Source organism: Marmota monax, unplaced genomic scaffold, assembly GCF_021218885.2.
Source record: "Marmota monax isolate L192 unplaced genomic scaffold, Marmota_monax_Labrador192_F-V1.1 WCK01_AAM20220418_F8-fsc00021, whole genome shotgun sequence".
NCBI classification, from domain to species: domain Eukaryota; kingdom Metazoa; phylum Chordata; class Mammalia; order Rodentia; family Sciuridae; genus Marmota; species Marmota monax.
Window position 1 is genome coordinate 20,692,691 of NW_026695228.1, and position 21,571 is coordinate 20,714,261.

The window sequence follows — 21,571 nt, forward strand, 5'->3', positions numbered from 1 at the left end:
CAGTGGCCGCTCTGACTTTGGGATGAGCAAGACATGTTAGCAGGACAGAGGCCACTGGGGGGCACCAGTGACAAGGGCTAGTGTCCCTGGCTGGCGGTGGGCGCCGTCCCCAGGAGCCCCTCCCCCCTCCTCCCTCAGGCCTGGCTCTGCAGGGTGGGGGCACCAGGCCTGGGAGGGCAGCTGCTGGAACCTTCTGTCCTTTACCCAGAGCCTGGGGTGGCCTCACCTGTGCCTCAGGTCCCACCCCTGTGACCCGGGCAGGCGGGGCTCCCGGGGGCCAGATGGGCTGCGAGGCCCAGGTTGCTGCAGCCCCCTCCATCTGTGTCTCTCGGTCTTATCTCTCCGTGTCTCTGGGTCTCTGTCTCTGCCCCTCCCCCCCCCGGGTCCTGTGGCCAGTGAAGGCTGCTGTGTGTGGGGTCACTGGGTCTCCGTCCCCGTGGTGCCAGGACCAGGACACTGCTTCTTTGTCCCCGAGGCATTGACGTCTCTGGGCCGCCTGACCCCGGCCGGCCCTGCCGCCCCCGGCTCCTCCTCCGGGGGGCGTCCTGGCCAAGGCTGAGCCGCGCCCTGTCGCCGGCCTCGGTCTCCCCAGATGCCCCCGTCCCAGGAAGGGCCCTCCCCCACCTCGGTGCCCTGGGACCCTGGGAACATGTCCCTTCAGGGGAGGTCACACGACCCAAATCCACCCTTTCAAGAAGGACGATGTAGCTGATGTGGAGCTTGCTCTCAGGGGGGCGCAACAGCAGCTCCACCTGGTTCTAGAACATTCCCGTCCCCCAAAGGAGACTGCACACATGAGCCTCACTCCCTGCCCTCAGCCCCCAGCAACGCACCTGCTCCATGGCCTGGGGACCGCCTGCTCTGGGCACTTCGCAGCGGCAGAGCCACATCCCCAGGAATTTTTATTTATTTTTTTGTTGTAAGATAGAGTCTTACTGAGTTGCTGAGGCTGGCCTCCAACTTGCCATCCTCCTGCCTCAGCCTCCCGAGCTCCTGGGATGACAGGGGTGCACCATCACGCCGAGCCAAAGATGAAGGACGTACAGTGACCTTTTGGGAGCCGGGACCCAGGGCACCCGGGGCAGGAATCTGGACGTGGGGAGCGGGTGCTCTGCCGGCCGTGGCGCACAGCGAGTGCCTCACAGCAATTTGTTGGATGAAAGAATTCAAGATGTTGGAGGACTCCGGAGGCTGAGGCAGGAGGATGGCAAGTGGGAGGCCAGCCTGGGCAACTTAGAGACCCTGTCTCAAAATAAAAAATAAAAGGGCCGAGAAGGCAGCCCACTGGTGAAGCTCCTGGGTTTGAAAAGACAAAAAACCTGCCCAAGGACCCTGTGGCCCGGCCAGCCCTGGGGTCTGAGGTGGGGGTCAGAGAGGACTTGGGGACGGGGCTCAGAGCTGCAGGTGACTCTCAGGGCCACCACCCAGGTGTCCAGCTGGGCCCGGGGCTAGCAGGGCAGGGCCCCGAGCCTCAGGGCCCAACGTGCCCCAAGGTGGGTTTCTGCCGGGTGAGGTCACCGCTGTGACTTCCTGGGTTTCTCTTTCCGTGTGACGCTTTTTTTTTTTTTCTTTTTTGAGGTTCTGCTTCAATGAGTTCCGGGAGGGGACAGTGCGGTGTCCTCCTTGGTGCTGAGAAGCTGCTTGGAACCGGAGGCTCCTCGTGGACCCGATGGGGCGGCCGGTGGCTGTGCTGCGTGTCCTCCTCCTCCTGGTGTCCAGCTGGGGTGAGTCGCGGCCCCCAGCCGCCACCCGCTGCTCCTGGTTGGGACTGGTGGGTGGAGGCTGCGGCCCCCGGGTTCGAGGGTCCTGCCCCGAGTGGGAGGGACCTGGTGATCCTGGCCTCTGGGCTCAGACTCCTCCTGGGCCTTGCTTTTCTCTTTTGTGGACTGGACCCTCCCCACCTCCCAGAGTTCACTGAGGGGACACCCAGGGGAGCGGTGGAGAGCGAGCCCGCGCATGGCAGGCGCGTGGCAGTGTGCACACAGTCATGTACGTATCAGGTGAGGAGGGGTCACTGGGGTGGCTCGGTTTGGACTCTGAGCCCCGCTCTGCTCCTGCTGCTGTGTGACTCTGGGCAGATTCTGTGCCTCTCTGTGCTTTCGTTTCCTCCTCTGTAAACTGGGGATCAGCAGGGTGCAGACTCAGCACTCAAGTTTGAGGTGCTGAATGTGCCCCGCGGGGACTTCAGGAGCCAGACGCGGGAAGAGAACAGGGCAGGGGAGGCCCCAGGCCCGGGATTCCTTGGGAGTCGCTCACTGGTGGTGGCCCTGGATGGTCAGCCCCGGGGAGGGCGGGAGGTGGAGGGTCTGTGTCAGGGTGTGTGGTGGGTGCCAGGCTCCCCCGACTCCGCCCACGGTGGCCCCCGCCCCGACTTGTCCGGTTCTACCTCTGGCGGACAGTGGTGCTCTTGAGCAGCGTGGGGGACGCTGTGGCTGAAGGAGGTCACCTCCAGGCTCACCACAGCCCTGACTGCTGGTGGGACAGGAGCCCCGCTTGCCCCCCCCCCCCTTCCGACCAGCTTTGCCTCAGGCGCCCCCAACACGTCCCGCCTGCCAGGTTCTGGGTCTCACTACTCTTTCCTGCTGGGGGGACCCCCTGGAGGGACCCCAACTGCGTATCTTAGTGTCCACTGTGAAATTTCCACCCAGCCACCAAGGGCTAAGGGGTGGTGGATGATGGAGGAGTGGGCGGAGGGACGAGTGGATGGAGGGGTGAGTGGACAGAATGGCCGGTGCTTGACGGATGAAGGGGGTCCACTAGGACCCCAGACTCAGCATCAACAGACGGTGGTAGATGGATGGGTGGGTTGGCGGGTAGCTAGACAGATACAGGTGGGTGGACGGGGGGTGGATGGACAGTGATGATCACTTGGATGTAGACCCCAAGCCAAGCCCCTGTCCCTAAACAGTGCAAGGCCAGAGGTGTCACCATCTCTTGTTCCTCCAGCTGCCTGCAGAGCCGTCGAGTGCTCAGTTCAGGACCTGCCGGATCCGGACACCAACTCAGGTTCGAGGGCGTGGGTCCTTGAGGACTGCGTGGCGCTGGGCTCCGCCTCTCCCGGCCAGAGCAGCCCCACCTGAGGTCTCGGGGACCCTGACCACCCCCCGCCGGCCCATCCTCACCCTCTCAGCCTGACCTCCCCCCGCCCCCGGCAGGGTGGCAGGACTGGTGTGTGTGTCACCAGGCTGGTTACTGGGTGTCGGGGGTGGTGGTGGTCAGGTGTGCCCGGGTGAAGCTGCGGTGTCCCCAGAGTAGGTGTTGCTGTCCCAGGCTCACTAAGTACCCACAAAGGCTCCGGTGCCCGGTGGGCACGCTGTCCATTCCACTGTTGAAGATTATCTGCTCATCTGGCAGTGGTGGCACACTGTGGAGTCCCAGTTCTTCAGGAGGCTGAGGCAGGAGGATCGTTGGAGTCCAGGAGTTTGAGGCCAGTCTGGGCAACAGAGCAAGACTCCATCTCAAATTTTTTTTTTTTTTTTTTTTTTTTTACTGAGCATCTACTATGTGCAGACCCAATTCCAGATGTAGGGAATAACTTGTCCTCCCAGGACAGCCTCGTGGAGGACAGAGCACAGGTGAACCAGTGCATGTACTGCATAGGATGGCACACACTGGAAAAACAGGCGGCTGAGGGAGGAGGAGGCTGCTGTGGGCCAGCTGGAGGTCCAGGAAGTGACATAAATGAGCAATTGGACTGTTGAGATCTGGGGAAGGAGAAGGGTGTGGCTCCGTGGTAGAGCATCTGCTTGGCATGTGCGAGTGGCTGGGTCTCATCCATCCCCGCTAATGAAAAAAAGATCTGGGGGAAGGGCTTTCCAGGTAGAGGGCACAGCATGTGCAAAGGCCCTGAGGTGGGAGCAAACCTGGCATGTTGGAGGCCCAGAAAGGAGGCTGGTGGGGTGGGACAGGTTGAGGTGGGGAGATGGGAAGGACTCAGGGAGGATGTCAGGAGCCACAGAAGGTTTAGGCAGAAGTGTCTGCTCCAGGACACTGTGACGGAGTTTCATTGCCTGGGAGCGGGTCCCTGTGGGCAAGCTCCGCCTCCTGCGGTTCTTCCCAGACCCCGGGGGTCTCTTGCAGGCTCTGCCTCGGGGCCCACCGACCTGAGCTGCTACCGGGTGGACAGCGAAAGTGTCTATGAGTGCTCCTGGCGGTACAAGGGTCCCACAGACGGCGTCAGCCACTTCCTGTGGTGCCGGTGAGACTCCACCAAGGTCCCCAAACCCAGACCCATGTTCAGCCCTTGCCCCGCCCCCGTTCCTGCTCTCAGAAGTGAGATGCTGGGAGATTCTGGGGTCCCCCTAAGCCCTCAGTCCTAAGTCGATCCCTAAATAACCCCCGGGCTGAGGGAAGTGGAATTACAGGGGGACAGGAAGGGTGCTAGGAGCTGGTGCACGGGGCCTGCTGCGGCGGCTGCGATGCCCAGGTCCACTAGGACCCCAGACTCGGCACCGGCACTCTCCTCCCTGCAGCCGGCAGGAGGGGTGCTGCTGCTACTTCCCCGCGGGCCGGGACACCAGGCTGCAGTTCTCCGACCAGGACGGGGTGCCTGTGCTCCGGGACGTCACGCTCTGGGTGGAGTCTCGGGCGGGGAACCGGTCGGAGAAGTCGCCCAGCGTTTCCCTGACGCTCTCCACGTGGGGTCAGCACTCTGCTCTCTTCCCATACCCTCTCCACCCTCACAAGCCCCCGGCCTCCATGCCCACACCTGGAGGGGGATCCCAGGGTCACACGATAGATAGTGCCAGCAGTGACATCCAACTCTGGAGCGTGACATGGCCGTCTTCATGGTGCCTTCGCTAAAGTCCCCTCTTGCTGGGCACTTAGGTTGCTTCTCGCTGGCCCCTGTCTCCAAAGAGCACCTGAGGCCGTGTGCCCAGGGGACATGGCCTGTGGGCCCCACGGAGGAGGGGGCGTGGGCAACCCTGGTTCTCACCGGGGGACCCAGTTGGTGACCCGGGTCGGGCCAGCCACGGGCAGAGGCGGGACTCACGGAGTCACACACGTGGGGCCATCTCCTCCCGATCTCCACTTCTGCTTCCAGTCCGATACCACCCTCCCCCGGGCGACATCAGGGTGTCCAGCACCTCTGGGCAGCCGCGGTGGGAGTGGGCCACCCGGCAGGAGAAGGCCGAGGCCCAGCCGGACAGGGCGGAGGTGCAGCTCCGGCACCGCACACCCAGCGGCTCGTGGAAATGGGTGAGTTTCCTCCACGGGTCAAGAGTGGACCCAGCCTCTCTCGGGGACCCTCAAGTTCCCGTGGGTCTCACCATCTCCACAGCCGCGCCCCTCCCTGGCCTCCACCCTGCCCAGGTCAGCCCCCAAGGTCTTTCTGACACTCCCCCCGCGGGCTGCAACCTCCCCGGCTCACACGCCTGCCATGGCTCCCTATTACCCTCAGGAGTGCCGCCCGCTCTCCACGCCCCCCTCTGGCCAGGCTCAGGGTTCCTCAGGCCCAGGATCCGCGCTCCCCCCCTGCCGCTCCTGGGCCTTCTCATTGTCACCTGAGCCCAGGCACAGCCAACGCGGCCTCCAGCTTTCTGCACTCAGGCCACCACTTTCGGGAAGGCCCCTGAGCATCCGGCCAGGCATGGCTCGACCCACCGGCCGCTGTCACCCAGGCAGGGCACAGCTGAGCGTGCGGGAGCCCCAGCCCCAGCCGGGCATGGTGGCCCACACCTGCATCCCAGCAGCTGGGGAGGCTGAGGCAGGAGGATCACGAGTTCAAAGCCAGCTTCAGCAGCTCCGTGAGACCCTGTCTCTAGATGAGATACAAAACAGGCCTGGGATGCGGCTCCGGGGTCGAGGGCCTCCAGGTTCAATCCCTGGGACCCCCCTCAATTCCTTTTTAATAGCTAAAGTTTTCAGCACCGAAGTGTAAACAGAGTGTCACATGGCCTCTCTCTAGGGCGACTGTGGACCTCAGGATGCTTCCGGCCTAGGTGAGAATGACAGTAATAACAGCAGCAGCAAAGGCAGCCGCTGCAAGGAGACGTTAATTGAGCACCTACTGTAGGCCTCGCCTTCTGCAAAGGCCTTCGTTGGGTTTTGTGCCGTCGCCCCCTCCCTTAATTGACGTTGGATTATTTCCATTTTGCAAGTAAAAAAACAAAGTGAGGATTGGGGGGGCGCTGAGGAGCCCTTGGCCAAGGTCCCATCCCCAGGGGAGGTGGGGCCAGCTCCCACCTAGGGCAGGGGCTACGTGGACATACCCAGGAACCCAAGGGGACGGGGCCTGGCTCGCTCCTGCCGTCCCCAGAGTCCAGTGCCCGGCTGTGTACACAGCTGGAGCTCCTAAGTGCACGAGAGCTAAGCGACTCGTGCCAAGCCCTGGGTGACCCCGTGGGACTGACCTCTGGCCTGTGTGGCGCCCCTCCCCCAGAGTCCTGCCTGTGTCCCCTGGAGATGGACGAAGCCCGGGAATGCCAGTTTCGGCGGCGGCGGCGGTTGGCATCGGGTGCCCCGGGAGGTCCCTGGAGTAGCTGGGGCAGCTCTGTGTGTGTCCCCCCTGGTGAGAACGCCCAGGGCCACGGTGTGGGGGCATTAGAAATGAGGCAGCAGGGCCAGGGCGCTCACACGCCTGTGATCCCAGCGGTTTGGGAGGCTGAGGCAGGAGGATTGTGAGTTTGAGGCCAGTCCCAGCCGCTTGGTGAGATCCTGCGTGAAATACAATACACGACACTACACGCCCCGTGTCCCCGTGTCCATCTCTGTACTAAAAGACAAAAGAAAGAAGAAACGGGGCGGCGGGTATTAGACATGAGACAGTGGGTGCTAGACATAAGGCAATGTGTATTAGAAGTCAGGCAGCGAGGGCTGGGGTCAGTGGTGGGGCGTCTGCTCAGCATGTGCTCCCCCCTCCGCAGCCACCCTCCCGCGGCCTGAGCTGAGGCTCTCCGTGGGACCCCTGGGCCCTGACGGGAGGAGGCTGCTCATGGTGCTCGGGCAGGTAACGGGCCCTCCCTCCGAGGAGCTGTGGGTGGCCGGGGCAGTGGCGGGGACAAGAGGCTGGAGGGGGTGGGCGGGGAGCCTGGGGTTCCAGTGTGAGCCACGGAGCACGTGGGCCGGGAGGACGGCGGTGGGTGGGCCTGGATCTCCACGGCCACTCTGGTCCGCACGGAGTAGACAGAAACCAGATGGCGGGAGGGGACAGACTTCAGCAGGTGTCTCACGGGCTCAGTTTCTTCCAATTCAAATTCCTTTTCCTAGGAACAATCTCTGGGCCTGAGCTAACCGACTCCAAAGATTTGATTCTTTTTTTCCTGAAATCACAGTGGGTTTTGCCAATCCCTCCTGCTCCCCAGATCAGCATGCTCCGGCTCTGATCTCTGATTGCCCATTTCCCAACAGCTCTGCCAGCATTGTGTTTGACTATTTTTTTTTTTTAAGAAATTTCGGTGCATGTGATTGGCCGCAGTCCTGTCCTCCTGGGCTGTCGTGCTGTCTGCCCCGAGGACAGTGTTCAGGTCCCCACAAGCCATCTCTCGTACCCATGACAGCTACCCCAGGTCAAGCTTCCGGAAGGCTGCCTCGAAGCACCTACAGCCAGGGTGAACCTCTCTGTCCAGCTGCACATGCTGTCCTGCTCCTGCAAGGCCAAGGCCGAGAGGACCCGGCCCCTGCGGAGAAAGCTCAGCCTCTCGGGGGCTGCCTACGACGTGGCTGTCTTCTCCCAGAGTCACTTTGGCCGGAGCTCCAACAAGACCTGGCGCATTCCCGCCAACACCAGCACAGGTGCCTCTCCGTGGGGCGGGGTGGGGCGGCCGCCAGAGGACCTGGAGCTGAGCAGCTCTTCTGAGCCCCACTCCACCAGCAGGAGGCCAGGAGGCCAGGAGGCCAGGGAGGCCGGGAGGCCAGGGAGGCCGGGAGGCCGGGAGGCCAGGGAGCGTAACAGGCGCCAAAACCCATGATCAAGCTGGGCCTGGCGGTGCCGCTGGTCATCCCAGTGTCTCGGGAGGCTGAGGCAGGAGGATCACAAGTTCGAGGCCAGCCTCAGCAACTTAGCGAGACCCTGTTTCAAAACACAAAAGGACCGTAGGTCAGTGGTGGGGTGCTCGCCCAGTGCGTGCGAGGCCCTGGGTTCGATCCCCAGCACTGAAAAAAAAATGTCATCCCCACATCCTTAATCCGGGTGACTCCTTAAATTCCGTGCCCGAGTGCCGTGCCACCCTGGGAAGGTGCAGGTGAGGCCACGAGGCTCATTTTACAGATACGACAACCGAGGCTCAGAGAGGTCCTGTCACTCCCTAGAGCGGCACAGGAGCGTGTGGTCAGCTCTGACCTGATCTGGGTCGCAGCCCTGCTGGTAGACTCGGGTTGATCCACACCGTCTGGGCCTCAGTTTTGGCATCCGTCAAATAGGGCCATCATCGTCCCATCTCCCAGGGAGCTGGCGCACACAGTTGGTGTTCGATAAACGCTGCTTGTCTTCCGCCAAATTAGAAGCAGAGGCCCTTGTTTTAGGAAGTGGGAGAGATGGAGCCAGGGGTCGGGGGTGCGTCCTGCTGCCTCTGAACTTGGCCTTTGTCCCCAGCGGGTCTAGCCAGGCTGGGCGTCTGCTGCAGGGGACGCCCTCAAAGCCGGGGAGGGAGACAGGGCGGCAGGGGGGCCCCGTCCGGGGCAGGGAAGCCCTTCAAACACTCCCCTCTGCCCACGTCCAGCCCCCAGCTGCCCACTGAGGGGACAGGGCTAGGCGCAGACATCCCTGGGCAGGAAGGTGGCCTGGGGACTGCACAGGCCCGGCAAAGGCGGCTGCCCTGGGTGACCCTGCCATCCCCTTCCAGACCCAGGGCTCCTGAACATCAGCGTCGACGCCGAGGGGACCACCCTGAGCTGGCCCGCGGGGGACCCGGGCACCACCTACTGCATTGAGTGGCAGCGGCTGGATGGAGGGGGCGGCCCTGCCCTCTGCAGCCTGCACACCCCCCGGGACCCGGCCCCCGCTGGACGAGGTACATGAATGGCTGCGTCCCTGCCAGGCCTCTGGGACGCCTCCTGAGACTGGACACAGGGGCGTCCAGGGCCCAGAGAGGCACCGCTGTGGACTCAGGTCACACAGCTTGGGCCGGAACATGGCCTCAGCCCTCCTCCTCTGCTGGCCCCGGCGCCCGGGCAGGCTGCACCCGGCAGGGAGCCTCTCTCACATCCTGGGTGCCTGTTCAATATTTGCCGTCACCAGGGAAGGTGGCAGTTAGCAGGTGCTGGTGACAGACTAATGAGGCCTCGGGGAGGGGAGGGCGCTCTGTGGCCCGGGCGCCTCTTGCTCGCCCGCTTCCTGCCTGGGTCTTGCTGGAGCACGAGGAAGCCACAGCCTCCACCTGGCCTTCTTTTTTGAGATCCTGGGGAGGAACCCAGGGTCTTGAGTCTGCCAGGCACTCGCTGGACCATGACCCACACCCCCGGCTCCCCCTCTTTTGGTGCCAGGGATTAACCCCAGGAGCACTTAACCCCTGAGCCACAGCCCCAGCCCTTTCTAGTTTGAATTTGGAGACAGCGTCTCACTGAGTTGCTTAGAGCCTCGCTAAGTTGCTGAGGCTGGCCTCCCACGTTCGATCCTCCTGCCTCAGCCTCCCAGTAGCTGGGATGCCAGGCGTGCAGCCGACTGGTTGTGGAGGTGTCCCCAGCCTGACAGTGGGACAAAACCACCCCACAGTGCGGGAGGGGCCAGGTGGGAGTGGATGGGGCAAGTTGGGGAGGGATCTGGGAGGAGGGGACGTTGGCACAGGGGGCTCTGAAGCACGAGTGGGCAGAGGTAGTGACGCGGTGGCCCCGGGGGCCCTCCCTCCTCCCAGTGGCTCACACCTGGGGCCGAGGATCCGGGGCGCTGCTGCCGGAGGGTTGCTACCACCTGGGCATCTTCGCCTCTGCGCACCCGAAGAACCCCACGTCCTGGTCCACGGTCCTGTCCACCCACTACTTCGGGGGCAGCGGTGAGTGACCCACCTGCAGGCTCATCTCCCGGGGCTCTGCAGCGGCTTCGGGCTTCAGGGGGCAGGTGAACCTGTCCCACCGCTCGTCAGGCAGAAGCCCGGCGGGTGCCAGCCGCTCACAGGTGACCAAGGCCAAGCACACCGAGGGCCGAGGTGCGGGAGCCTCAGAGGCCAGTGTCCCCCATGTGCCAGGCTGGGCTTCCGGTGCTCGGCCCCGGCACTGACGGTGATGATGCGCTGGTCACAGCCTTGGTGGCCGGGATCCCGCAGCGCGTGTCGGTGAGGAACCGCAGCAGGGACTCCGTGTCCATAGACTGGTCGCCCTCGCTGCTGAGCACCTGCCCCGGTGTCCTGGAGGGGTACGTCGTGCGCTGCCAAGAGGAGGGCAGCCAGGGGTCAGGTACGCGGGCTCCTTCTTGCTGTGTGACCCTGGGAACAACGCTGTCCCTCTCTGGTTCTTGGTTTTCACACCTTTAAAACGAGAGAATTGAGCCGGGTGCAGTGGTGCGTGCCTCTAACCCCTGGGGCTCGGGAGGCTGAGGCAGGAGGATCAGGAGTTCAAAGCCAGCCTCGGCAAAAAGTGAGGCACCAAGCAACTCAGTGAGACCCTGTCCCTAAATAGCATACAAAATAGGGCTGGGGATGTGGTGGCTCAGTGGTCAAGTGCCCCTGAGTTCAATCCCATGTACAGAGAGAGAGAGAGAGAGAGAGAGAGAGAGAGAGAGAGAGAGAGAGAGAGAAAATTGTAGTTTATGGATTTTTTAAAATTTGCTTGGTCTTGGTTTTTTGCTCTCCTGGGGATTAGCTGGGGGTGCTCTACCACTGCGCTATGTTCCCAGTCTTTTTATTTTATTTATGAGACAGAGTCTTGCTAAATTGCCAAGGCTGGCCTCAAACTTGCCATCCTCCTGTCTCAGCCTCCTGCGTCATTAGGATGACAGGTGTGCACCACGGCCCCTTACATCGGTTTCCTTCTTAGTGACATCCAGGGATTATATTCTCATTTTAAATTTTATTCAGTGTTTTATTTGATTCATTCATTTCCACAAACATTTATTTATTGTTCTGGAGATGCTGGGGATGCTAGGGGGCAGGCAAAGCAGACAGAGCTAACCCTCACCCTCACCCTCACCCTAAAGACAGGAAGGAGGCGGGGAGGAGCCCTGTGGGTATCTGGGGAAAGGGTCAGTCAGACCACATGGGAACAAGCAGTGCAAAGGCCCTGAGGTAGAGGGGCCTGGCCCCTTGGGGAGCAGAGAGGAGGTCAAAATGGCCGGAGCAGAGAGACCAAGGGGAGGGGCAGGGGAGGAGGTTGGAATTTGACAGGAAGAACATGGCTTGCTGTGCGTTTTGATGGGAAATGTTCCTGCAAGTCATGGTGAGATGCACAGGGGACTGAGTGAGGGGCGCCATCTCAACACATGGCCGGGAGCCCCTTCCTCAAAAGCCCGACCAGGGCTCAGTCCCCATCCAGGTGTCCTGGCAGCCTGAACCCGGCCTCCGGGGAGCAAGGGGGTTCCGGGACCCACGGCTGCCTCCCCCACCCCCTGCAGAGAGGCTCGTGAAGACCACGCAGACCCAGGTCACCCTCGGGGGCCTCCGCGCGGGCAGGGCCTACACGGTGCAGGTGCGGGCGGACACGGTGTGGCTGCGGGGCGCCTGGAGCCAGCCGCAGAGCTTCGGCCTCGGTGAGCAGCCGCCTGCCCAGAGCGGGCCAGGCCCGCGGCCTCCCCAGCCCGGCCCACTGCGGGCACCTGCCGCCACCGAACTCCTACTCACCCCCCAGAGCCCGGCCCTAAACCTCCCTCCTCCAGGAAGCCTTCCCACACTGCCAGCCTCCCTCTGTCCTGGGTTGGCACCTGGGTTTGGGATTTCAGTGCCGTGCACTTATTTTGTGCCAGGCGTTTATTCCTACTTCTGGGCAGGTGGGGTACGGGTCCCTCGCGTCACCTTAGGGAAACTGTAACCTGTCCGGGGCTGGCAGCCGGGGAGGGCCGGCGGCAGGTAGATGAAGGGTCCTCCCTCATCCCTCCCAACCCGAGCTCTCCCACCCCCAGAAGCCCAGGTTTCCAACCTGCCCATCCCCTTCGTGTCTCTGGGGAGCTTCGTGAGCGTCCTCCTCCTGGGTGTCCTTGGGTACCTCGGCCTCAACAGGTAACTCGTGTCTTCTCCCCGGGGACCACCTGTAAGAGTCACAGCGATAACAATAGCCTCCCAACTCGAGGAGCGGAGGCAGGGTGCCCACTTTACAGATGAGGAGACTGAGGTCCAGAGGGCCAGGGATTGGCCCAGCAGGGGGCAGAGGTGGGATTTGAACCTGAATCTATAGGACCCCCCCATCCCGTCCTCACACCTTTTATAACCTCATGTTGGTGAAAAAATTGAGCCAAATATGACTTAATTTGACTTAAGGGCCGCCCGGTACCTGTGTCCACCCCTGCCCACACCCTGCGTCAGCACCGCTGTGGAGTTCCCCAGCAGCCAAGGGAAGCAGGTAAATGTTCCATTTCAAATTCCAGCTCGTGGCCATGGGTCACATACTCTGGGCAAAGCTTGGCTGAGCAATGGCCACCATGTATTGGCTCATTTGATTCTTCCCCAGCCTATTGAGATAGAAGCTCCAAAATCCTTGCCCCAAACCCTCCGCCATCTACATATGGGCGAGTAACAATCCAGAGAGATCATTTCCTAGCAGAGAAACAGAACTGATGGGGGGGGGGCATGCCAAGGTGGTGGGCTTCAGACACAGCTGGATCCAGGGCTGTGGGGTCTGTCTGTCTCTATGTGGCCATGGTCCCCGTAGGCTCCTCTCGCAGGCAGCCTCAGTCTTCCCCAGGGAGAAGAGGCCCTGTGGTGCCCTTTAACTGCGGCCAAAGTCTCAGGGTCATCACCGATTGGTCCAGCGTAGGTCACGTGCTTACCGCTCGGCCTATGGCTGGAACCAGGGGGCTAGGATGCTATGATTGGCTGAGCCAGGGCCACATGCTCCTTGCTAGACCAGGGCGGGGCCACCTGCCAGGAGAGGAGGAGGGAGGCTTTTCCCAGAAAGACGTGGGGGTGCGGGAGCGGGGGCCAGCAGGGCCGCCCAGGCAGGGCGCACCTTTAAATGGGTCTCAGGGTTTTAAAGAATTTGCCCCCAGAGCTGGGCCCCGCCCATGGGGGGGTGGGAACGGCCCCGCCCAGCGCCTTGGCCCCGCCCTCTTTTCTAGCTGTGGCCATGGCCCATCCTGGGGGACTTCCCTGAAGAGGTGTCTCCTCAAGAGACCCTGGTGGTGGAGGTGACCTGGAACAAAGGCGAGGGGACTGAACCTCTGGAGGCGAAGACGGAGCTGCTGAGGGGTGTCCCAGAGCCAGGTCTGGACACAGAGCTGTCCCCGGAGGACAAGGGACAGGTGCAAGGACACTGGGAAGCCAAGGTTCTAGGGCCCGGCAGGCGGGACTGTCCAGATAGCAGCCCTGCCCAGGCGTCTAGACTGCCCTTGCTCCTGGAGGACCTGAGGCAGGGGCCCCCCAAGTTTGACGACCCTTGGTGGACGTGGAAACGCCAGGAAGAAATGGGAACACGCACCTCGTCTTCCAGAGAGGGAGACTGACCTGGCCGTCACCGAGGCCGGCATCCAGGGCTTATTGCATAACCAGCCTGTCCCTTCCAGACGCCGGAAGAGCCCGTGATTCCCACAGCTGGCCCTCGAGATACCATGCCCATGTCAGGGGTGTGACCACCGAGGCTCAGAGTGGGTGAGTGCCTTGCCTGAGGCCACACAGCATGGGCCAGGACTCAAACTCAGGCCTCTGTGACCCGGAAACTGCTCCCCATCGCCCCGCCTCCTGCGCCCTGCCCTGCTCTCTAACCTCGGGCCACACCTGTTGCCACACATCCTGTGACGGGAACCCTGGAAGCCACCAGGAAACGGGCTGCAGCCCAGCCAGGCCTGACAGCCACGGGCCAGGGACGGGCCTGCCCTTGGCCTGCTCTGCTGTGGGGAGGCCGGCGAGGGCTGCTGGGGTGGATCGCAGAATGTCCTCTTCCCACGGCACTGGGCGGGGACTGGAGGGACTGTCCACGGATCCCAAGAAGGGACCCGGGAGCTGCTCAGCGCTGGGGAAACCGGGTCCCCTCCCGGCCTCGTCTTCTCTGTCACACGGGGTAGCACGAGGGCGACCTCGCGGGGCTTTTGGAGGGGCGCAGGCTTCATAAATGAGCCTCCTCTGTCCCCGACCTGTCCCCGGGGCCAGTTTCAATGTCCGGCTCCAAATCTCCAAACGGAAGCTGAGAATTCCTTCCTCCTCCTCCCTCGTGGACGCCCCTCTCCCTCTGGGGGCCCCGGGATCACCTATTTGGGGGCGGCCTAGCCGGACGTGCATCGGGACTGGGCAGGGGGAGGGACGGTGGGAGGGAGTTGGCGGGTCCCCCGTGAGTGGCCTTGGTTGCCCCCAGGGGCCATCCTCCTCCCTCCTCACGCCCAGCGCCCGAGCAAACCCCTGGACCCCAGCGTCACCCTAAACCCACCCACTTCCTGCCCACACTGCCCCGCGGCCACCGCCCCTGCCCCCTGATCGCGGCGGCCAGGGCGGGGTCCCCGGACCCCCCCCAGCTCCCGAGGAGGAAAGTGCTGCGTCGACCCCGCCGCTGGCCACCAGGGGGCAGAGGCGGCGCGCGTCTCCCCGCCCCGCCCCGCCCCCTCCCAGGGCGTTAACCGACTTTTCCGGTTTCCGACGGGGGAGGAGCAAAGCCGAGGGCCACCGAGGGACCGGCCCTGGCGGGGGGGACGGGGCGGGGAGGCCGGAGGCCCAGGCCCCGCCCCATCTGGAGGCGTCACTTCCCTCTGGGAACGCGGATCCCTGGCCTGGGTCCACCTAGTGGCACAGGATTCCATTTGGTGGCCTCTAGAGTTGTCCACAAGCCCACTCCTAGGCACAGCCCCTTGGGTCCAAGGGACAGGCAACTTGTCCTGGCTAGAACTCTTGTTGGCGTGACAGGGAAAGAGGACACCTGCTCCCAGTGGGAGAGGCTGGGCTGGGCGGAGGAGGGCCAGGAGCTGGCTTGGGAGCCTCTTTTCCTCGACTGGGGGAGGCCGCCTGGGGGAGAAGTCTGCAGGGAGGACAAAAGTGCAGAGATGGAGAGGCAGTCACCTGGATTCAGCCATGCCTGAAACCCAACATTTCAATCAGGTCCCCGCCCCCTTTTAAATGCAAGCCACTAATTCTGCTGCCAAGAAATGACCAAGAGCTTCTCCCTGGGCCTCTGCCTGCTTGTCTATGAAATAGGAAGAGGTTCGCCATACTGGCCGAAGTCCTGACCTCGGTGGGCTGAGTCACTCCCTAGAAGAATGTTGGCCCAGGATTTATTTATTTTTGTGGCATTCGAGATGGAACCCAGGGCCTCAGACAGGCCCAGCCAGCACTCTACCACCGAACCACACCTCCACCAGGATTTATCAAGCACCGCTGGGCCACCATCATTCTGGGGTCCTCTGGGGGTGGCTCCTCAGCTCCTTGCAGTAGCTGTGTCGCCTTTCAGAATGCAGCTCAGCTATTGATTCACTCAAGACGCCAGTGGGCAGGGGCAGGGCTCGGGGACTTGTCATGGGGACTCGTGATGGGGAACAGACAAATGCTAGTTAGAGGGAAAAATGGGAATGTGAAGAACGGGAGGAGGGAGTTTCCCTGGAGGAGGCCATGCAGGGCCGCAGCAGTGAGGAGGGGCTGGAGCAGCTATGCAAAGGCCCTGAGGCAGTGCTGGCCTCCTGCCTGTCAGGGACGGGGAGGGAGAGGGTCCCTGGCACCCAGGGCCCAACAGGCCAGAGCTTTATTCCGAGCGTGGGGTGGTCGGAACGAAGACTTGGGGTGTGACTTGTGAGTTCTTCACAGAAGCTCCTGGTTCACCCCGGCGGGCCTCAGTGCTCTGGTCTGCACAGTGGACCCCCGGAGGTGGCCAGCAGAGTGCCCACCCTCCGCTCCCCTGTCCACCTCTCTTTCTTGGCCCCTCTCTCCCTTCCCCACAGCTCGGGAGGCTGGGGAGTGTCCCACCGTGTGGCCGGTCCCCGTGCGCTTCTCCACTCATCCTCCGATGTTGGGGTCCTTGCCACTCTGGGGCCGCTGTGAGCATGCGCGGGGCCGCCTGCCCTCGGGCCTCCTCTGCGCAGGTGCACGGTGGCAAGACCCTCTGCGCCCCCCTCGCTGAGGACCTGCCGGGCTCCCGCGCATCCCCACCAGCCTTCTGCTCCCTGTGTCCGCATCAACTATTTTTTTTTTTTTTAAATCCCGGCCGTCCTGGTGGGTGTGATGGTTCTGTGTGACGTTTGGTTTTTAGGGCTGGTGACTCAGCCCAGGGCCTCCTCCGCACTCTGCAACCGCGGAGCCACATCCCCACATCCCCAGCCTCTTTTTCTAAATTTAAATTTTATTTTTATTTTGAGATACGGTCTCGCTGAGTTGTTGAGGCTGGTCTCGAACTTGCCATCCTCCTGCCTTGGCCTTCTGAGCCACTGGAATTGCAGGCTGCACCACCACGCCCGGCTCACCTGGTCTTTCTGATGTTTCCCCAATGGATCATTCTTGTTCCCTGTCCTTGGCTGTTTGTGGCTCTTCTTGGGGGAACTGTCCATTGAAATTTTTTGTCCATTCACCACTGGGCTCTTCCTGTTTTTATTATTGAGTTGTGAGAGCTCTTTATATATTCTGGCTGTGTGACCCATGTCCGTGGTAGGAATGGCAAACCTTTACTCCCTTCTGGGGGTTGTCTTTTGACTCACTATAAATGTCCTTTGAGGGAGAAGAGCCTTGGATCCCTGGAGTCCACTCCATCTGTTTTCCCTGGTGGTGGTGGGTGTCCTCCATGTCATGCAAACAATCTTTCTGTCTTTGAGGCTCCTTTCAGGCACCTCCCACCCCGCGCCCCCAGGTCCTCCCCTCTGGTGGGCTCAGACCCCCACCCCCAGCTGAGGCGCTTGCACCCATCTCCTGGCCTCCAAGGAGGCCTCAGGGGCCAGCCTCACCTGCCTGGGCAGCCTCTGAGCTGCCGCCCTCAGGTGCTCACTAACAGAGCCGGGACTGTCCAGGGGTGTGGGAAGCCTGGAGCTGTCCCCAGGGCCGCGACGCCCACACCGCGCAGGGCCCCCCGCTCTGCAGGTAGGAAACCGAGACCCGGGCAGGGAGGAGATGAGGCCTTCCCGCCAGGGCCACCCACAGGTCATGCCCCGGGCCTTCCCGCCACCAGGCTCCCAGCCCTCCTGGCTGCTGTCCCGATCTGGGCTGACCCACGGCTCCTCCAGGGGTCCTTCCTGCCCAAACCAAAACCATCAACAATCCCGAGGAGGGAGGAAGAACGTCCCGGGCGCCCTGCCCCTCCCCCACCACTGGGTGCTTTTCAATGGGACCGAGGGGAGGTGTCCCCGACCAGGAGAGTGTCCCCCGCCTCTGGCTTGCTGTGCAGCCTGGGCCGCTGCGGCCTCAGTTTCCCCGTGGGTGAAATGGGGGACTAACCCTCTGGGGGCTGTGAGGAGAGAGGAGCCAGGCCGGGGAGCGCCACCCTGGAAGCCACCACCGTCCTTAGGAATAGAGCACAGGCGGGGCCCACCTTCAGGAGGGGCCTGTTTGCTGGGGCTGATCTCCGCTACCTACCTCCCTGCTTCTCTGCCTCCTGCTTCCTCTGTCCCTCCTGTCTCCGTCTCTGCCTGTCCCCCACCTGTCTCCCTGTCCCTCTCCACTCTCTCAGGACCCCCCAGCACAGTCCGACTAGGCCCGGCCAGCGACGACCTCAGGACCCTTTCACTTGCTGCTCCGGAGCCCCCAACTGCCAGGCGTCCCTCGCCAACCCTCAGCGCTCAGAAGCGCCACCCGCAGGGAAGTGGCCTCCCCCCCCTTTTCAGAGGAGAAACCCGGGCTCCGGCCCCAGGCCCGGGGTAACCCGGAACCTCAATCCCGCTGCCCGGCTCTGTGGCCATCGGCTGCCCCGCATGCGGTCCCCGGGGCCTGTCCCTAGATGGTCGGCGGGTGGCTCTACCCAGACGGGCAGGCAGGGCGGCACCTGCCCTCCAGGAGCCACTTCCTGGACGCAGGCTGGCAGGTGGCCCAGTGGCCTCGGTGCTGTCTGGTGCCCGCCAGGAGTGGGGAGCAGAGGGGGCGTCTGAGGTGGCCCTTCAGGCTCAGAGTCACCCAGATTCCATGCCAGATGCCAGGATGGGCTGGGGACTGCGGAGCTCCAGGTCACCCTTCATGGGGGACAGGGGCAGGGAAGTCCTGGGCCACAGCCTGCAACCTCCCCTTCAGGAGGCCCCTGTGCCTCCTGCGCGGCTCTGGGGACGTCCTCCCAGCACAGCCTTGACCTGGAGCAGGAGGGTGTCGCTGTCCAGCGGGGGCCTCCCACACGGGCACAGCCACCGCCCACCCCAGGCTGGGCCGGAGGGGACGGGCAGGGGATGAAGGGACCCCACCCGGTGGTCAGCAGCGGCAGAGGCCATCCCGCCCCAGGGAGCTGGGGAGATGGAGGACGAGCTGCCTCCCTGGTGACTCGGCCTCCACGGGATGCTGGCTCCTCTGAGTGTCCCACCTATCCCTCCCAGGCTCTTTACCCAGGTCCCTGTGTCCCTGTGAGAGGGGATCAGGGGCCCCATCTCTTCTGCACTCTCTACCCCCCATCTGCCAGCAGAAAACGTCCCCAGACCCGATCCCTTCTCACCACACCACGCCACCTGGCCCAGCCCTGTCACCTCCTGGGTCCCCTCACCTCTGCCTTCGTCCCCTCTGTACATCCCCAGCGGGTGCCTGAGCCAGGCCTGTCCTTCTGTCTATAACCCTCTGTGGCTCCCAGCTCCTCAGGTAACGGCCAGTCCTCCCCGAGGTCACAGGCTTTGTCTGGCCCTGCTGTCCCCTTGCCTGGCTCCTGCCACCCCCTCCTCAGCCTACTCAGCCTGCATCAGCCTGCTCGAAGCTTCTCCAAGTCAGGCATGCCCCTGCCTCAGACCTTTGCGTGGTCTGTGCCTCCCCCGGAGACCACTTGTCTCTCCAACTTCTTTTAGGTTTCAGGTCAAATGTCATTGTCACCCACATGTCCTTTCTCCGTCCCCTGCCACCAGAAGTCTGTTTGGTTCATGCTGCTGCCCAGTTCCTGTATACAGTTGGGGCTTAATCATTGTGTTCGCCAAAAATCATGCTGATAATAAGGGTCATTTTGCCAGGTGCCTCGGGTGCACCAGGCCCCGGTCCAGAGACGGGGGACACAGCTCCTGACATTGAGACCAGTGTCTACTTTGTGGGACTCGTGGTCCGGGAACCTTCAGCATCTGAAGGAATAAACGTGGGACATGGCGCTGGCAGCAGGAGCGCCACAGACGACCCGGGCGACCCACGGCAGAGGAAGGGTCTTTCTGCATCTGGCAGCCAGAGGGCGGGGCCTGGTGGGGCAGGAGGGGCGGGGACTTGAGGGGGGCCGCAGGGGAGGCCCGAGCAGCCCCGAGGTGGCCAGGGGTTGGGATGTGTGCAGGGGCGTGGGGGGTGATGGAGGGGGCAGTGGGCTGGACCCCAGGGGGCTTCAGGTGGCATGGGAGGGGCTTCAGGTGGCATGGGAGGGGCTTCAGGTGGCATGGGAGGGGGAGGGCCCGCCCGCACCCTAAGAGGATCGGGGAGCTGGGCGCAGTGGTCAGGCCTGGAATCCCAGCAGTCGGGAGGCTGAGGCAGGAGGATCCCAAGGTCAAAGTCGGCCTCAGCAAAAGTGAGGCCCTAAGCCACTCAGCGAGACTCTGTACCTTAATAAAACACAAAACAGGGCTGGGGTGTGGCTCCGTGGTGGCCCCTGGGTGCCATCCCTGGTACCAAGGAAAAAAGGAGCGGGGAAGGGGGGAGGGGACTGGTCCGTGCTCCCGCAGGAACCTGGTGACAGTTTCTCACGGCGTCACAGAAGTGGACGCTGAGGCTGGAAGACGTGAAGTCGCTCATCTGCTGTCCCGAAGCCAGACCCCCAAGCCCCGCCCTGCCCCATGCGCCACAGACAGGGACACCGACCGAGGCATAGAGCAGCACTGTCCCTCCCCAGGGCTCCCCGGGGACAAAGTCCTTGCCCCACGGGGAGGAAACAGTGGCAGCCAGTTCCGCAGGTCGGTGACTGGAGCCACAGGCTGGGTTTCGATTTACTGCCCCCTGCGGCCCTGGGGAGGTTTTCTCCGCCAGCACCTGGAGTGGCGTCTGTCACCGGGGAGACGGAAAACCTGCGGGCTCCAGGGAGGGAGGCGCTCAGGGGTCGGGGACCCTGACCCTGGGTGGCCCATCCAGTTGACAGCCGATGCTTACGTGATGCTGTTCTGCGTTCACATATTTTGCTTTCCTCCCGGTGAGCATGTAGTAAGTGCTCATCTAGCCATTTCCACCCCCAGCGGGCCAGCTGTTGACCCCTGGACCTCACCTCAGACTTCTGCGCTCCCGAACACGGAGAAAAGAAAGCTCTGTGGTTTAGGCCATCTGGGTGTGCTGACTGCATCCTGACCCCCAGCTCAGGCTGAGGACCTCCTACCCCTGGCTTTCCTTCTCCAGGACCCTCTGGTTCCTTTGTGTTCTCCTGATGCATTGTGAGATTGACTGATTGATTGATTGATTGATTTTTGGTACCAGGGATTAAACCCAGGGGCACTGGACCATTGAGCCCCATTCCTAGCTTTTTTTTTTTTTGTATTTTATTTAGAGACAGTTGCTTAGCACCTTGCTTTTGCTGAGGCTGGCCTTGAACTCGTGATCCTCCTGCCTCAGCCTCCTGAGCCGCTGGGCTGACAGGCAAGCATCACCACACCTGGCAGGAATTCTTTATGTATGTTTTGGACTCCTTCACGAGTTCAGCTCAGATGCTCTTGGATTTACTGTGGGGCTAGGTTCTGGTCCACCCACTGTAAGTTAAAAATATCATAAATTGAAAATATATCGTGTCCACCTGACCTGCCAAACATCCTGGCTCAGCCACAGTGCCCTGCATGGTGTCCAGTTTCTCTCCTCGTGACCTTGAGGTTGCCTGGGAGCTGTAGGTAACTGCTGGTGCCCAACATCTCAAGAGAGGATTGTGCCCTCCGTTGCTCGCCCAGAGAAAGATCGAGCTTAAAAATTCAAAGTAGAATTGCTACTGGATGCAGACTCCTTTTTGCACCATTGTACAATCTGAGGACCATAAGTATAGTGCAAATATCTTTCTCTAGTTTGCAGCTTATTTTTTCATTTTCTGCAAAGTGCTTTTTGGTGAACAATAAGTCCTACTCCTCAGGTATGCACATTGAATTTCAAATTTTTTTTCATGCTAGGATTGAACACAGGGTCACTTTACCACTAGCTCATCTTCAACTCATTTTAATTTTTTATTTTGAGACAGGGTCTTGCTAAGATGCTGAGGCTTGCCTCAAACTTGCAATCCTCCTGCCTCGGCCTCCTAAGTCTCTGGGATTATAGGCGTGTGCCACTGTGCCTGTGTGACTAATCTTTACTTATTTACACACAATGCCTGATGGCTCTTATTTGGGAAAGTTATAATTTTTTTTTCTTACCTCAAGTTTGCTTATATTTTCTACCAAGACATTAAAACTTTATTTTATTATATTTTTGGATGGAACCCCCTTAAGCCACATGGAGTTGGATTTGGTGTGTGGTGCGAAGTAGGGAATCAATGT

The 21,571-nt window shown here is 61.9% G+C and overlaps 1 protein-coding gene and 1 long non-coding RNA gene across 9 annotated transcripts; one reads left to right on the plus strand and one right to left on the minus strand.

Annotated features, from left to right (window-relative positions):
- Positions 1-1,589: 1,589 nt before the first annotated feature.
- On the plus strand, positions 1,590-16,557 carry Il12rb1 (interleukin 12 receptor subunit beta 1). Of its 5 annotated transcripts, none has more exons than XM_046437090.2 (17): positions 1,590-1,724; positions 1,909-1,989; positions 2,947-3,006; positions 4,081-4,198; positions 4,473-4,642; positions 5,045-5,199; positions 5,909-5,942; positions 6,383-6,511; positions 6,867-6,949; positions 7,500-7,734; positions 8,784-8,951; positions 9,792-9,929; positions 10,177-10,329; positions 11,483-11,617; positions 11,987-12,083; positions 12,342-12,423; positions 13,139-16,557. In XM_046437090.2, exons 1-17 carry the CDS (start codon positions 1,670-1,672, stop codon positions 13,520-13,522), a joined length of 2,277 nt encoding a protein of 758 aa, XP_046293046.1. In that variant the 5' UTR covers positions 1,590-1,669; the 3' UTR covers positions 13,523-16,557. The 5 variants fall into 5 exon arrangements, 4 of the variants coding, with proteins under 4 accessions (XP_046293046.1, XP_046293047.1, XP_046293048.1 ...); XM_046437091.2 differs by having other exon boundaries at positions 1,681-1,724; positions 1,909-2,000; XR_006850214.2 differs by lacking the exons at positions 1,590-1,724; positions 1,909-1,989; positions 2,947-3,006 and having other exon boundaries at positions 3,014-4,198; positions 11,987-12,233; positions 13,139-13,160.
- LOC124087910 (uncharacterized) lies at positions 7,728-13,638 on the minus strand. Of its 4 annotated transcripts, XR_006850215.2 has the most exons (5): positions 13,498-13,622; positions 12,004-12,112; positions 9,943-10,400; positions 8,282-8,453; positions 7,728-8,011 (listed from the first exon to the last, which is right to left on the minus strand). It is a non-coding gene; the product is annotated as an uncharacterized LOC124087910 (long non-coding RNA). The 4 variants fall into 4 exon arrangements; XR_009226037.1 differs by having other exon boundaries at positions 8,282-10,400; positions 13,524-13,638; XR_006850217.2 differs by lacking the exon at positions 8,282-8,453.
- Positions 16,558-21,571: the final 5,014 nt, after the last annotated feature.